Raw genomic sequence first — 17,201 nt, 5'->3', positions numbered from 1 at the left:
CCCCCCTATCTATTAGCTGATATCACAAGTGACATCAGCTGATGGGCAGGTGAGCATAGTTTAGGGGAAATGGCCTTGTGGGCCACATTGGGCCCTCTCCGGGCTGGATGTTCCCTACCCCTGATATAAGGCAACCTCCTATGAATGTAAAGTCCCTAAAGTTTAATAGATAAATAAAGTTGTAGAGATGGAACTGCTATTGACCTTAGAATGAGAGATCTCAAGTTGTATCACAGTGATCCTCCTCAAGCACAATGGAATTAGATTAAGCATGTCTAAGCATAATGCTATAAGCTCTGTGGTCAGCTTATCAAATAACAAACATGGACATTTCACCAAGACATTTAAATAATGATCTGGTGGAGGGTTTGTGCATTCTTAATTCCATAGTTCACAAAGCAAAGTGGCCTTGCCACACGTATGGTAAGGTGGCCAGATGTCAGGCACTATTAGAGCAGATTAAGCAATTGATATATCTTGACTACTCATGGAAACAATTCATCCAGTACAAGTATATATTCTGTATACGGCAGGAGTGGTCAGAAGGTTGAGCAGGACCTGCTTGATAGACTCTGGGTGATTTTCAGTAAATAACAAAGATTTCTGACTCTCATTTGTTGAGTTATAAGAATGTCTTTTCACCCCAGATTAGGCTGCTGAGATGAGTTTGCAGTGGAGTGGGGGGCAGGAATGTGTGAAAGGACTCTGAGCTGAGTTCCAGCAACCAAAACAGATCCCTGAGCTGAGATGGGCACCCTCTTCCTTCATTTTGTGGTCCACACACACATCCTTTCTAAGCCACCATTTTGCCCTTGGCCCCCACCTGATACCTCAGGCTCCACAAAGAAACAAAGCAGATCCACAAGCTTGATGAATGCCTGGTCCTAATATACAGGATTGAGGCTTGGAACATTACAGTGCATCAGTAATCGTGCTTCTCTCTGTCTGTCTGTCTCTCCTTTTAAACAGGTCAAAAGGGTGATTCAGGCTTACCTGGACTCCCAGGACCTCCAGGATTCCCTGGCCTGAAGGGAGAGACAGGTCTCCCAGGATCCCCTGGCCTTCAAGGTTCACCAGGCCCTCCAGGACTGCCTGGGCCACCTTCAGAAGGGCCTAAGGGTAGCCCTGGGCCACCAGGCATACCAGGGAGGCCAGGTAAGAAATAGAAAGGTTGATACACTGAATGTTTTGCTGACAGGTTATTGGTCTGTTGGACTAGACTGAATTTCTGATCGGTCCTTTCAGTACTTAATATATTGCTTGGCTGAGAATGCAAGACGCTAACCCAGTGTCTTCAGGGTATCCTTAATTTAGCACCAAAGGTTACCTGAAAGTAGCGCTATCAAGAGCAAACTCAAAAGAGCACTTACTGATAACCTGGCATCAAACTTTTTGCCACCTTGAAATTGCCTCCGCATGTCATCATCACGGCAATCATCCGGCCAAGCACCCAATCAACTTTAATTGCATCTGCCAATTATTGCCTGCGCCATGGCGCCACATGATAAACAAAATCCACCTTGCACACCACTATGTAATAATACGCACTGCCCACAGGACCTACGGAAATCAAATTCATGTTAGCAGCACAGCATGATCAGGTTGTATCACGGTTTCATTCTCATCTTCACATCACGTATGCTCATCCTTGCTCTATCACGTCCCACAACTCCCAATGGACTCGGTGCACCACCATCTTCATCTTCATCCTTCCATCCCTTGTCTTGTTTGCTGTTCCGCCATGTACTAATCCTGGAATGGATAATTCCCATTTTGTGGGTGAAATGCCACTGAGCTGATATTGGGTATCTGACAAAATTTGCAGAATGACTGGAACATTTCTTGGGTGGGGGGAACCCAGAAAAGCTGGTTTATTTTTCATGCTACTTCCTATGTCCTCAAATACTACACTACAATCGTAACGTGAGGCTGCCAAACCATGACCAAGGGTTGTATTCCATGTTTGTCCAACTCCCAGTAGACCCATTAAAATGAATGGACATGGCTAACTTAGGTCCATTCATTTCATTGGGCCTGCTCTGAGTAGAACTTGGTTCAGTATGACGCCAAGGTGTTACTGGAGTCATTGCCTATGGTACAGTTTTTATTTATATGGGCTCCTGATTTGCAGGTGTGTGTGTATTCTGTGACTTATTAAATAAACATTACTGATTAATCTATATCCCGCCTTTCTTCCAAGGGGCTCAAGGTGGCGTATATGGTTCTCCCCCTCCCGTTTTATCTTCACAGCAACCCAGTGAGGTGGATCAGACTGAAAGGCAGGGACTGGCCCAAGCGAAGCTCACTGTCACCCAGTGAGCTTCACAGATGATGTTTTAATGTAGAGAATCCAGGACAACTTTTAGCCCCTGGGGCTCAAAAAGGTCTGGGCAAAACTAAATGGAATCCCAGGAAACAAAAGTGGGCACAGCAGGGATGCACAGCAGTTAGGAGGGGTCAGACTTTGGTGCAAATTCTTCGTCCTTCCGTAACAGAATTTATTTGTTTGTTTATTTAAAATATTTCTCATCTTCCTTTCATCAATACAGACATCAGAACACAAAATAAGAGCAACCAACCCAGTCGTAAAATGACAGCCTTCAAATAAAGCATCTGAAAACAGAGCACGTTTAACATTATTAATCTTAGCAAAACTCAGTGATAAGTCTTAATCTGGCAGCAAAAGTATAACCATGTGGGTATACAGTCGTACCTGCAAGGGGAATCGCTGCAGAATACAAGCCCCTATCTGCATGCTGCCTTAAATTTTTTAAGAAATGTACATCGTTCCTTTTCTCTGTAAAATCTCTGAAGGTGGCTTACCAATACAGCTAAAAGTTATTGGAGTTTGGTATACATTGCAGCGGAGTGCAGAAATAAATAGTCTGGTAAGACTGTTGGTTGAAAGAATAAACTAATGTCAGTCAGTCCGTTTTATTGCCTAGCCGTAGGCCATTGCAACATACAGAATCGCTGATCATTATATAAAACTACAGTTAAAACATTCTTTGGTAAATTTCAAGAGGTGTACAGGGCAAAACTTATCCCCTATGAATTACTTGACAATTGAGCCAGCTGTGCCGCACGGATCTTATGTGCAGCACAGGCAAAGTGTGTAACCGCAGGATTTTTGTCGGCTAAAAGGAAGATGATGGTATCCTGCACAGACCTCCCCCATATTAGAAATTCACCCAGAATTCTGGACCTCGGATGTGCATAAAGGGGGCATTCTAGTAAGTAATGCCAGAGATCCTCAACTGCCTTGGTCCCACAAATGCAAAATCGCTGGGTCCATGGGGTCTGGTTATAACGGCCCACCAGTACAGTGTTCGGCATTGACTGGAACCGGAGTGCAGTGAAAGCTTGAATAAAGAAATGTAAGGTTTATTACTACCGGGAAACCACTGTAGAGCCGTGAGGCTCGCCCTCACAGATACTATCTGTGACTGACTAGAAAGGAAGAGGAAAGAAGTAAAGCCTGAGGAAAAGCAAACAAATGGTTACTAAAAAGGGTATCAGCAATGGAAGATTAGGCTGTCTTTGTCTGTCATCCCCCACCAGTTCACGTTACTTGTTACAAGTGCTGGTGCTTTACTCCCAACAAAAATGACAACATAAACACTCAGCAAAAGGCGTTAATGCAAATTAAGTAGATACACATACAGCTGTAAAAATACAAATTAAAGCCATTAAAGCTCATAACTCCTAATTGCTGTTAGAAGTTCAAGTAAACTGGAAGGTAGCAGCCTAAGGGGACACAAGGAAGGTGCCAAGCAGATCTCCCTGGGTAGGAGCTCTGCAGCCATGGAAAAGGACCTCCCATCAATGGCCACCTGACTGGGCAACTTCATATGGATGCAATAAGATTTGATTTACCTTGGCGCAAAGCTTTGATTTTCCTCCACCTCCCCCAAAAGAATATGCATAGTCCTATGTTCCAGTAAAGCAGAGAGAAGCCTAAAGTAGTCTCATACTTAGAAAGAGAATACTTTAGGCTGTGGCTAACAGGAAATTACCAGTAATGGCTCAGTGGTTCTGTTCCCATCAACTTGGTTTGCATTGCATGTGTACCATGTGGAGCCTTCATCTCACTCCACTGCGCGTGTCCCAATGTGGGTAGACCAAACTGTTATTACCAGTCAAGTCAATCCACATTCTAGGCCTCCGAAATGGGCCAGAATGGGTTAAATGCTGTCTCTGTAACCCAGGAGTGTGGAACCTTTGGCCCTCTAGATGTTACTGAACTGCAACTCCCATCAGCCTTAGTGAACATGGCCACTGACCAGGGGTGATGGGAATTGTAGTTCAGCAACATCTGGAGGCCCAGAGGTTCTCCACACATGCTGTATCATAACACCACAGTGCAATTGGCCACCAGAAGCATATGTTTCTTGGACAAAGAATAATGGACCCTTTGGATACCTATGGAGCTGGGGTAAAAGGTAAAGGTGTCCCCACACTTATAGTGCGAGTCATTTCCGACTCTTAGGGTGACGTCTTGCGACGTTTACTAGGCAGACCGTATATATGGGGTGGGATTGCCAGTTCCTTCCCCGGCCTTTCTTTACCCCCCAGCATATGCCGGGTACTCACTTTACCGACCACGGATGGATGGAAGGCTGAGTGGACCTCGACCCCTTTTACCGGAGATTCGACTTCCTCCTTCCGTTGGAATTGAACTCTGGTCGTGAGCAGAGCTTCGGCTGCGTTACCGCCGCTTACCACTCTGCACCACGGAGGGCCTTGCTGGGGTATCATTGCTGATAATTTGATGCATTCTTGCATCAATCCAGTAGGGGAGTTCCTCAACACTGACATGGGTTTGCTTTTTGATGTGAGGACTCTGTAAATACCACTTCACCCCAAGATGCAAAATTAGACTATTTTTGTTCAATTGGGCTGAAGAAGAAAAAACTGTCTGTGGATTATAATAGTTTGGTCTATGCATAATGTCCAAAAGAATTTTAGATGGACTGCTGTGAAAATGTTTAGCTTATTGACATATCTAACCATATTGATGTTTTCCCCTCCTATTGATGGTCTTGGTGAACTTTTGATCCCCCTCTTCCAGGTGCCACAGGTTAGCTCATTAACTTTAGTGTGGTAACTTTGCATGACCTTGAATGTACTTCTGTGATGAAAACAAATGTCTCAGTCTGTAGGATGGGTATGCCAAGTCATTCATTAATCTTACATAGCTGTAATGCAATCAGTAACAAGGGGGGAGGGGGAGCCCAGCACAAGGAGTTGTGTTGGGAGCCCTGCAGCCCCTGGAGATCATTGTCAGGGCATGGGAAATGGCTTGCAAAGTTGGTACCAACAACTCAAAAAGTATCTTCAATGGGATGCCATGTAACGATGTTCCAGATGCTTTCAACGGCTTGCAGGATGGGAAGCAAAACAGCACCATTTGTCAAACATTTACCAACATCATACTCATGACAGAACTGCCATTAGGAACATGGCACTGTGTGTGTTCTGCACTGAGTGTGAGAAATTTGTTTGAAAGGATGTGTCTGGTGCCACACATGTATATTGAACTCACAACTGTTTGGTTTAATAGATTATGTGTGGTTGATACCTGACATGAGTCATATTTGGAGCAGACCCATTGAAATCAATGGACCTAACGCTGGATACCACCCTATTTTTGTCATGTAAAGAAAGTGTTTTTGTGGGTCTTTATCCTATTTTTTTTCTATATACATACTTTCTGATTGTTGGCTAGGAACCCACCCCTATTTTATGTTATTTTGACTGTTAGTTCAGATTATATTTTATTTATTTATTATTTAAGACATTTATATAACCCTTAATCATTAGGATTTCTAAGTGCTTTTGCATAAGTTGGCCTCTACAGTTTTGTCAAAACCACACCGCTGATGGATAGAATTGAGTCTAAACTTACCTGCCCATTCACCCAGTTTGAAAAGATGGGATTTCACCTGGAGTAATTTGATATCATCCACAAACTTTACTGCCTCAGTTGTCAGTTCTGGCTGCAGATTGTTTACAAATAGATGAAGTAACACTGGTCCCTGTGTGGATCGCTGAGACTTGGCTTGTTTGTAATAGCGTAAAGCTGCAGTCTTATAAGCACTTACCTAGGAGTAAATCCTGTTGAACTCTTTAGGACTTACTTCTGAGTAGACTTGCAAAGGATTGCAATGTTTTCCCTTAACTGTTTCTGTTCTGATTTTGGTGAATATTTTTCCTGTTCTATCCTAATGTAATGTTAGTCAGACCCAGGGCCGGTGTAACACAGTAAGCAAGGTAAGCATGGCAGGAGGGCGCAAAAACTTTTTAAAAACACCTGGAAAAATCAATAATAAATTACTAACATTTGAATTGAAAAATGAACACAAAAAGGTAAGGGCGCCAATTTATAATTTGCAGGGGGGCGCCAAACATGCCAGCCCCGGCCCTGGTAAGACCTAATTATTGTGGGTGGCATTCAATGGTAGTCCAATCCAGAGTAGACCCATTGAAGTTAATAAACATGACTAACATAGGTTCATGAATTTCATTGGGTCTACTCTGAGTAGGACTTAGTTAAATACAACCTAATACATTTCCATAGTATAGAAATGACTTGGCATACGCATAGGTATTAGATTTAGATGAGGTCTTGAAAGTTTTGCTATGATGGCTTTTAAGAAGCAAATCCTCATAACTGGTCACAGAAGCATAGTTTTAATTCTATGCATTGAATTAATGTAACACTCACCTCTGGCTCACTAAATCCGCAGATTAGTTTTAGGATCAATCTGTGCTAATATATTTAAAGCTATATCATGCCACTTTAAACAGTCATAACTTCCCCCAAAGAATCCTGGGAATTCTAGTTTGTTAAGGTACTGAGAGGAAGTAGGAAACTCCTATTCCCCTCACAGAGCTGCAATTCCCAGAATGGTTTAACCAGTGCCAGTGCCAGAGGGTAGCCAGGTTGGACCCTGGCCAAGGGACCCTGCAGCTCAGAGAGGCCCCTGAAGGGCCCCTTCTTATGGTGGTAGGGTGATGCTCTCTTTCTGTGATCTGCAGCAGCATCAGGCTCGCGGAGAGGGAGCTCCCAGGCACCCCCCAATACAGATAGCACAGGCTTCAATAAGCCCACACGCATACCCCACCTACCACACCTATCAGTGTGAGTGCCATGTGCTCTGTGCATGCATGCCTGCCGTTACCCAAGATTGCAGTGGGGGCAGGGGTGTAGTTGTCCAGGGTCCTGGGGGGGCTTAGACCCTTTACTTTTAGGAGAGACAGGGCCCCTATGTCTCCAGGATCCCATGAGCCAATCAGCATAAAAGTGTGTTAGTCACTGAGAAGAGTCTTCTAACATGTCTCCTTGTCCTTTCCTGCTGATTAAAGCCAATCAGAGTGAAGACTCTTTTCAGTAGCTAACACACTCCCCTTTCATGCTGATTAGCTCCTCGGAACGTCTGTTTTTGTGGGAGAAGGCATTAATAAGGAAAAAGAAGCAGAAGGCAGTATTGAAACCTGTCCAGATTATTCTTTCATCTTAGAAGGTTGTATACTCTTAGAGGGGGGCGCGGCTATGGCCATCATGAAGGGACCCTGCGCTTCTGAATTTTTGCCACTACCCTACTGGGCCAGGGCTTCCCTAAGGGGCTGGCACCTCTGCCACCATCTTGGTTGATGGGGGCATGCATGTCTTTCACACAACACAAGAGGTAGGTGGGGAATGTGAGCAGACTTTCCCTGGGCCACCCGTATAGGCGGTTGAACTATGGTGCTGTGGGGCTGGGGCAGGCTGATCCCGAAGAGCCCAGTCATGCCTGGTGCTGGCCCTGGGTTTAACAGTCAATCCCTCTTCTCAGAGGACTCTGGAAATTGTAGCTCTGTGAGGGGAATAGGGGCCTCCTAACAACTCTCAGCGCCCTTCACAAACATCCCCAGGATTCTTGGGGGAAAGCCGTGACTGTTTTAAAGTGTATAATTAATACTGCTTTAAATGTATATGGGCCTAAAAGATGAAAGACGAGAAGCCATGCCCAGCACTGCGCTGCCCTGGTAGGGCAACGTGGACCAGCCATTGGATTTTTCTGTATTTAAAGTCATAGCAAAACTTGCATTCTGTTTATACTAGAATTTTTGCATTAGCCTCATCTTTTGTTTAGTATTAATATAATATGATTTGCAAAGGATAGAGAGACTGAGAGAGCAAGCGAGATAAAACTTAACATGTACACAGTATATATAAACCTTGGTTTATAATTGAACGTTGCATGGAAAATGTATTTTAAAAAAAACATTTCACTGACATGTTCTGTTTGGGGGGCATGAGCTCTCTGCTGCCTTTGCCCTGGAGAAGTCAATGCACGAGGGACTGTACCAAATAATAATAGTAATGTATTTCAGCAGGATCAACTGGAAATTATAATTGAAATATTAACAGAGGTTCGCAGTATATATGCCTCTTTCATTAATTATTATTACTACTACTACTACTACTATCTAAATAAAATTAATACTAGTGCTTATGGGTAGCTGGGTGCCATAGAGGTATATTCAGACGTAACATAGCTCAGTGTTAGAGCATCTCTTTTGCATGCGGAAGGTCCCCGGCATCTCCAGGTAGGGCTGGGAGAAAACCCAGTCTGGAACCCTAGAGAACCACTGCCAATCAGTGTAGACAGTACTGAGATAGATGGACCAGTGGTCTGACTCAGTCTAAGGTAGTTTCTTATGTTCTCCTTGGACCGTTTTCCCACTCAAAGTAACTCTCCAGCTGCCTCCCGTAGGGGGAAAGATGCAGGGGTCTGTATCTTTTCCCTTTGGAAGAAAAATCAGCTTGTGGAAAGGATTGGGAGGAAAAGTGGATGGCAGGGAAAATATAAAGTTCCTCCTCTCTACCTCCTTGGCCTTCCTGTGTCCCTGATTGCAGCTCCCTGTCGACGGTTCCATTTTTAGAAAATGTTTTAAAAGGTTTATATATAATGTGTACTTTGGCTTGAGACAAGCTCCTATTATCTAGCCTCCAACCTAAATCTAAAAATAGTGACCTGACTTCACAGCATTCTGTGTTAAGCAGGAGCAAGAAAACTTTTTCAGCCCAAGGGCCACGTTCCTTCCAGGCAGCCTTTCGAGGGCCACATGCTAATGGTGGGCAGGGCAGAGGCAAAAGTGGGCAGAGCAATAAATGTTATTTTTGCCTTCATTTAGAAGACTAGTTTCTACACGCATTCATACACACTGCTCCCTATCCTCCATCTAGGCAAGCAAGAGGCATTGTCAGAATTCGAGGACACATTCAAGCCAGGCAAACGCAAGAATGTGCAAAGTAGGCCCAGCAGGGGATAGGGCCTGGAGAGAGTCTTGAGGGCCAGAAAGAAAGGCTTGGAGGGCCACAATTGATCTCTGGGCCAAAGGCTTCCACCCTCGTTGTAAAGAGAGCTGAAGCTGTATGGCCTTGTACCCATTTACCTGGGAGTAAGTCCCATTGAACTCAATAGAATTTATTTCTGAGTGGACATGCTCAGATGTTGCGAGATACCTGTGAAGAGCTCTGAATATATACAAATTGTTGTAGTTGTTGTTGTTTGTAATAAACCAGTTTTCTGCTTATGAATGGGATAGTGCTAATACTTAGGTTCTCCGTTTTACTTTATATTAAAGTTCTGCATTGCTTGGCTTTTCTCCTCGAATTCCTAAATCATTTTGCTGTCCAAAGGCCCTTTGGTGGTCCTTCAGCAAAGACTGCCGCTCTTTACTTTGCAAGTGCAATAATCTCAGGCCACCTTTGTCCCCCATGCAGCACCATCAGTGAAATGATCACAATAGTACATTGTCTTTGTTTATGTGGAACTAATGTACAGCAAGCCTCAAGCTGCAATATTAAAACCAGAACTCCAACCAAGATTTGGATTTAGTGGATTGCCTCACATTGGGTCATAGCAGCCTAATCACCAGAATAAGTTGTATACATAAATTCTGCTAAGTGTATATATATATGTGTGTGTGTATGCACACACATCTTTGTGTATATCAATATGGGGGGGTGTTCTCGTGTGCATGTTTTCTGCGCTGTAAATACAAAATATGCTGGTGAAATGGGTTTCACTGTTTAGTATCAATATCTCTTCTGTACTACTTCTAACTAGTAATCTTATTTTGCACTGTGTGGTGTCTGATATCCCCCCCTAACATCGATCATTGGGCTTTGGTGTGAACTCTGACCCTTCCAGGTCCTCCAGGTTAGATTCTTACCTTGGTCAGTTTGCTTTACGTTGCATTGGTTGTTTAAAATGTGATTTTGACTGTAAATCATGTAGTGGTTTATCATTTTGTGAATGAGCCTTGGGGCTCACAAACTCCCCATCCGCCCCAGCCCCTGGCTTTGTCGTGAAAATGAAATTGGAAACTTTTACTTCCATTTTTAACTAACTGCAGTTTAATAATGATATCCAAAACCAGACAAGCTGTGATTAGACTTAACTATGGTTTCCTGGGGGGGGGGGGGACAGAAGACAACTTCAAACTGTGGTTTATTGTATCAATAAGCCATAGTTAGGATTTAACCACAGTTTAGGGTTTGTAAATAATGCTAAACTGTGATTAATTGAAAATGGAAGTGAAAGCTTTCAATCTCCTCTGTCAAAGGGGGAGAGAAATGCTAATGCATGTAATGCTAATCGTTGTGTTTAAGAACTGGGATTAGCCCTCCGTAGCTGCACTTGATCATACTGAAGAGCAGCTAATTTTGTCCCTTATTATTTCACGTTTTTAATATACTGGCAATATTTATATTCTATATTTTATGTTCTCCTACATGTTTAAGCAATGACAAGCATCGGCTACTTTTGTATAACTTTCCTTTAAGATACAAACTACATTTTATACTTGTGTCTGTTACCATCTAATGATGACTTTGTATTTATCAGTGCGGCTAAAGAAATAAATGGGCACAAGCCTTTGAGAATCTCATTCCCACAACTTGCAGCCCAACAGAAGGGCATGAGTTGTCCAAACATAGGAAATGTGTCCAAGGGAATGTGCCCCTTTCTCTCATTGTGGGCCTGTTTCTCTTTGCTGCTGAAGGTGCCATGTTACCTTTACTGTGGCATTGTTCAATTCCCATTCCTTTCAATTGAGCCTAAGAAAGGACAACCCACTAGTGTTTTGTGCCCGGTATAGGTTGTGTGAGTCCCCCAAACGTTGTAAAGGTTGCTTGTATAAATATGAACGTTATCAGCAGGAGCACCAGGGTCAAGTCCCAGTTCCTTCCACTCCCCCAATCTGTAAGACAGGAATAGAGAACCTGTGGCCCTCCAGATGTTGTTGGACTTACAACATCCATCACCCCTGACCTTTAACCATTCTAGCTGGGGCTGATAGGAGTTGTGGTCCAATAACATCTGGAAGTCGCCAGGTTCTTCATCCCTCCTGTAAGGCTATATACATTGTCAGTATGCTTTGTTTTAAGTGGATTATATAGAGTAAAAATGATTTGAATTTAGATGAGTGGATGTGATTATTAGTGGTGAGGCTAGTAATCTGAAATGGCTTCCTTTGGGAGGCTCAGGCTCGCAAGCCCAGATAGTACATTGCAAGAGATGGCTACAGAATCCCCAGACCCAACATCCAGGTCCTTCCTGGCTCAAATCGGCTCCACTTTGAGCATGAAAACACATCTCCCCACAACCCCAAAGGGGGCAGCTTCACTTTAGCATAAACCCTTACTGATGGCAGAGGTGAACCTCAAGGGAACCAAGTCATTCTGACCCATAAACTTCTGTTTGGCAATACCAAGGTTTGCCTGGTCCAGAAGGAGCCCGTGGACCCCCTGGAACTGGAGGAGTTAAAGGAGAAAAGGGAAACGCTGGCCAGCTAGGACAGCCCGGACTGCCCGGTTTAAAAGGAGACCAAGGGTTACCTGGACGCTCGGTGAGTGCTCAGGAGGGGAGAAATGTTCATTTCTAAAGTTGTGTTTGGTTTCAAATTCAAGAGATTTGGGCTGCAGTCATGTGCACGCTTTTCGCTTTGGTGCTTTTTGATCATGAAAGTGATAACCATACTTGTGTTGTCTTAGGGTGATCCTGGTCATCCGGGTCTGAATGGAATGAAAGGCGATCCTGGTGTCCCAGGAGTCCCAGGGTTCTCAGGTACATAAAAAGGAATTCTGTAGAACCTCGTGCACATAAAGGCCCATTAGGCCAGGTCTATCTAGCCCAGTGTTCTCTAGACTTTTCCCACCGCCTAAGGCCCCACCTGCATTTATTTGGGTTATACCATGAAAGAAGCATTATTTCATTTTCGACAGTCGTGGCTTCCCCCAACGAATCCTGAGAACTACAGTTTGTTAAGGGTGCTGAGAGTTGTTAGGAAGACCCCCCATTTCCCCACAGAGCAAAAATTTCCAGAGTTCCCTGGGAAGAGGGATTGACTGTTAAACCACCCCAGGAATTGCAGCTCTTTGAGGGGAAGAGGGGTCTCCAAACAACTCTCAGCACCCTTCACAAATTACAGTTCCCAGGACTCTTTGGGGGAGGCCGTCGCTGTTAATGTGGCATAATACTACTTTAAATGTGTAGTGCAGATGGGGCCTAAGGTTCTTTTAACTGGAGGTTTTATTTATTTATCTTAGGACTGAGATAAAATGATGGCAAATTTGGGGGGCACCATTTTGGTTATTTTAGAAGTTGGGTCCAAAGCAGTTCATCACTTTTCGGAGGGGGGGTAGCTACACGTGCAGTAGCTTAATTCCCACTTTCCATTTACAGTTTAAAAGCCACCATCTGTGACAGTGACAGGCTTCCTCTCTTCCCCCACCCCACCTCCAGTCTTTAGACAGTGTTTAAACTGCCATGATTCCCAGCCCTCTGTTTCCACACACACACCCTGGAAGAGGCATGTCCAGCATTCTAGCACACCTTCCAGCCAGGCAAAAGCACTCAAGGAGGCTGAGAAGCAGGGTCAGCAGGGGGTGTGACTGGTGAGAGTTCCAGACGCCCAACAGAGAGGCCTCAAGGACAGTGGCGGCTGGTGACCCCATCAGTGGGTCAGTGGAATCCGCTCTGGGTTTTAGTTTGAACTTTCAAGCAGCTGTCCAATGTGCTGAACTTATAGGTTTCAAAATAAAATATCATACCGAATGAAATTACAATGTACCATTTGTAATTCAGTAACATGAGAGCATTGGTCAGGGTCTGATTACTTCTGCAAGGCACTGTATCTCGTGCTGGAGAGAGTGAAAGAGTGGCTTCATGCACTAATACTGCTGCTAAGTCAGCAGTTCCCAAACTGTTGTCTGGGGACCACCAGCGGTCCATGAGCTTCATTCAGGGGGTCTGTGCCACGTCTGTGTATTTGCGGTTGAAGACAGGAAATGACACTTCCATTGCATTAAATATACAGATTGGGTTTTGTTTTTTTTAAAATTGTATGTTAATTGCTTCTTTATTTCTTACATTGCCTTCTATTGCATTGGAGTTTGAATTTTATGGAACGCAGCATATAAAATAAAAGAAGCAGTTAGAAAACACAGAAATCACGCATCTAGCACAGCACATTACAGCTGCTACAACAGGCAGAGAAATACCATTCAGTGGTCTGCCAAGACCCTCAGCCATTTTGAAGTGGTCCGTGGGGAAAGAAGCTTGGGGACCACTGTGCTAAGTCCAAGGCACAGGCCTTTCATTCCTACCGTGTTATTAACTGCAAGACTTCCACTTTTCAGGTATGCAGGGACCTCTCGGACCTCCAGGACCAGCAGGCCTGGGAGGAGACCCCGGACCCCCTGGATCTCCAGGTAGGAAATGTGGTTTCTGTGTGACTGAACCAAAATAGAAAAGGAGGTGTGTGGGCCCACCTGGCTGTTGCTCTTTTTGACCAGGGTAGCTGGTGAATGTGTAAGTAGTGGCAGCGGCAGTGATGGCGGTGATGTGTCTCAAAGAATTTGCCTGTTGGGTTTCTTTTCCTTTAAAGAGCCGCCATTGTGGGCCCTCAAAGCCCCCCATATGGTTTTTCTATGCTAGCATTTTTAAAACTCATACAGAGAAACTGACCCTCTCAGAAAGGAGAGAACGGTTAGAAAAGGCCAGGCTGCAAATCATAGTTTGTTAGGAGTGAAACAAACCAAAATAACTGGTTTGGGTGTAAAGTTTGAATCAAGGATCATGGTTTATTCCTCCCAGCATGAGTTGGAAGAAACAAAGCGGACACGATTCGTTTGTGCATGGTAAACCATGCCTTATGGCTTGCTCTGACGTGGGGACATGAGCATAGATTCATAAGGGGAAGGGGGGAGCTTTTGGTTCATGGAGACCAGCTCCCTGTTGGCTGCAGAAACTCCAGGGCTAGAGCATCTCCAAGAGAAGGCTGTCTGGCCTCTACTTGAAAACCTCCACTGAGGGACAGCCCACCACCTCCCTAGGCCATGGTTCCTTGGTCAAAGTACTCGTCCCATCAAGGCATTGCTCTTAATCTTCCACCAAACTCTGCCTTCTGGCAACATGAGTCCATTAGCTCTAGTCCTATCCTAGGGGCAGCAGAGAGCAAGACCTTGATCTCTCCTCTGCGACAGGCCTTCAGCTATTTGAGTGTTTGGACAGTGCTATCACGTCCCCTCTCTCAGCGTTCTCCAGGCTAAACCTACCTGGTTCCTTCAACCCGTCCTCACGGGACTTGTTTTTCATACACCTGACCATCTTCGTTGCTCTCCTCTGTTCTGACCTCGTTCCAATTTGATTACATCAAATTGTAAACTGCCCAGAGAGCTTCGGCTATGGGGTGGTATATAAATACAATAAATAAATAAATAATACTTCCACCTTAAAGTGAGGATGTTGCCCTTTTAATGAAGTTCACTTGCCTTGTGCTTTTGGGTTACAGCAGAATTGGGAACCCGTAGCCCTGAAGGTGTTGTTGGACTCCAGCTCCCATCAGCCCACACCAGGATGGTGAATGGTCAGGGATGATGGGACTTGGAAACCAGCAACATTTCCTCTTGCTGGGAGGAAGGGCAGGATATAAATCAAATAATAAATAAATAAATAAATAAATAAATAAATAAATGTCTAGAGGGCCACAGGTTTCTCATCCTTCTATTACGGAGATGCATGTCTTGAGCCATATTCAAAATACAAATGAAGAAATCTGTAGGCAACAGGTGTTAAAACTGTTCACACACACACACACCCGTTGCAACAGCAAAGGCTGGTATATTTGAGTTCCCAACAAGAAGGAAGGATTTATGGCAGGTTGATTCTACTCCCATTACTTCACCCACTGGCGCACCTGCATTTTAACATTTAGCACCACTTATTACAAAATATTTCCATGTGACTGTTACTGCCAGGGTAACCACAACAGTTTATTTTGAACCACCTTTGCTTGGGACCTAGCTGTAGGTAATGCAAAGGATGTTATCTGGTAAACTGCTCTTTTTCACAAAAATCATTTCTAGCATCTGCCAAAAAGTGTCCTGACTGACAAACAGGGAGTTGATAGGTCTTCATAGAATCATAGAGTTGGAAGGGGACTACAAGGCCATCGAGTCCAACTCCCTGCTCTATGTGGGAATCCAAATTAAAGCATAATTCCTTTGCTTTCTGACATACCATCTCAGCTCCACTAATGCAGAATCTTGTCACATAGGCCAAATAATAGTGTCCTTCCAAGACACAGGGCACAGTCTAGAAACCACATGCTGTTGACATGCTTTCCCAAATGACCGTTCATCAAGAAGAGAAAAAATTTCCATGTTATGTGAAATCTTAACATAATGATGCTGAGGGAGGAAAGGGAAAATTTTGGACCAGATCCAGATCAGGCTGGATTTCAGTGTCATTAGTTCAGTGTCATTAGTTGGGTCAACGATATGTCTCTGTCTTTTGTTCTGAATGTCATTTGCGTTCAAGGCTGTCTTGTTTGCTGTAAAACGTTTTTAAAAACCCTTTTTATTTGTGCCACAAATCAAAAGTTTTCCATGGAGTCTCATTGACTTGTCTCCTCTGGGAGGCATGTCTTGGGATGACTTTGGTCACTGTTGGAATTATTGGTGGAGTTGACAGAAGGTTCTTCAGTCTGATCGAGCAGAAAGATGGCGACCCTGATGGAGCTAATCTGTTTTCTTTGGGTGGGATGTGGCTTGGCAAATGTTTGCCCTTGTCTGGTGCAGCCCCCTCCCAATGTTGTCGTTATGTGCCTTCAAATCGATCATGACTTATGGCGACCCTATGAATCAGTGACCTCCAATAGCATCTGTCATGAACCACCCTGTTCAGATCTTGTAAGTTCAGGTCTGTGGCTTCCTTTATGGAATCAATCCATCTCTTGTTTGGCCTTCCTCTTTTTCTACTCCCTACTGTTTTTCACAGCATTATTGTCTTTTCTAATGAATCATGTCTTCTCATTATATGTCCAAAGTATGATAACATCAATTTCATCATTTCAGCTTCTAGTGATAGTTCTGGTTTAATTTGTTCTGTTGTTGTTATGTGCCTTCAAGTCGATTACGACTTATGGCGACCCTATGAATCAGCAACCTCCAATAGCATCTGTCATGAACCACCCTGTTCAGATCTTGTAAGTTCAAGTCTGTGGCTTCTTTTATGGAACCAATCCATCTCTTGTTTGGCCTTCCTCTTTTTCTACTCCCTTCTGTTTTCCCAGCATTATGGTCTTTTCTAGTGAATTCTGTCTTCTCATTATGTGTCCAAAGTATGATAACCTCAGTTTCATCATTTTAGCTTCCAGTGATAGTTCTGGTTTAATTTGTTCTAACACCCAATTATTTGTCTTTTTCGCAGCTCATGGTATGCACAAAGCTCTCCTCCAACACCACATTTCAAATGAGTTGATTTTTCTCTTATCCACTTTTTTCACTGTCCAACTTTCACATCCATACATAGAGATAGGGAATACCATGGTCTGAATGATCCTGACTTTAGTGTTCAGTGATACATCTTTGCATTTGAGGACCTTTTCTAGTTCTCTCATAGCTGTCCTCCCCATTCCTTGCCTCCTTCTGATTTCTTGGCTATTGTCTCCATTTTGGTTAATGACTGTGCCAAAGTATTGATAATCATTGACAAGTTCAATGTCCTCATTGTCAATTTTAAAGTTACATAAATCTGTTGTCATGTCTTCAGTCTTCTTGACATTCAGCTGTAGTCCTGCTTTTGTGCTTTCCTCTTTAACTTTCATCAGCATTCATTGCAGATCATTACTGGTTTCTGCTA

The 17,201-nt window shown here is 43.8% G+C and overlaps 1 protein-coding gene across 3 annotated transcripts in view; it reads left to right on the top strand.

Moving 5' to 3' along the window:
* Positions 1-17,201, top strand: part of COL4A5 (collagen type IV alpha 5 chain) — a 170,689-nt gene that overhangs the window by 139,220 nt on the left and 14,268 nt on the right. For 2 of the 3 annotated variants that reach the window (XM_061599001.1, XM_061599000.1), the window contains exons 42-45: positions 970-1,155; positions 11,771-11,904; positions 12,050-12,122; positions 13,697-13,768. In XM_061599001.1, the coding sequence (XP_061454985.1) occupies positions 970-1,155; positions 11,771-11,904; positions 12,050-12,122; positions 13,697-13,768 (465 nt within the window). Of the gene's footprint in view, positions 1-969; positions 1,156-5,071; positions 5,115-11,770; positions 11,905-12,049; positions 12,123-13,696; positions 13,769-17,201 lie in introns of those variants that run through there. The other variant, XM_061599002.1, reaches the window with a different exon arrangement.

This window comes from Rhineura floridana, chromosome 16 (genome assembly GCF_030035675.1).
Source record: "Rhineura floridana isolate rRhiFlo1 chromosome 16, rRhiFlo1.hap2, whole genome shotgun sequence".
NCBI lineage: Eukaryota > Metazoa > Chordata > Lepidosauria > Squamata > Rhineuridae > Rhineura > Rhineura floridana.
This window is presented reverse-complemented; position numbering and strand designations above follow the sequence as displayed.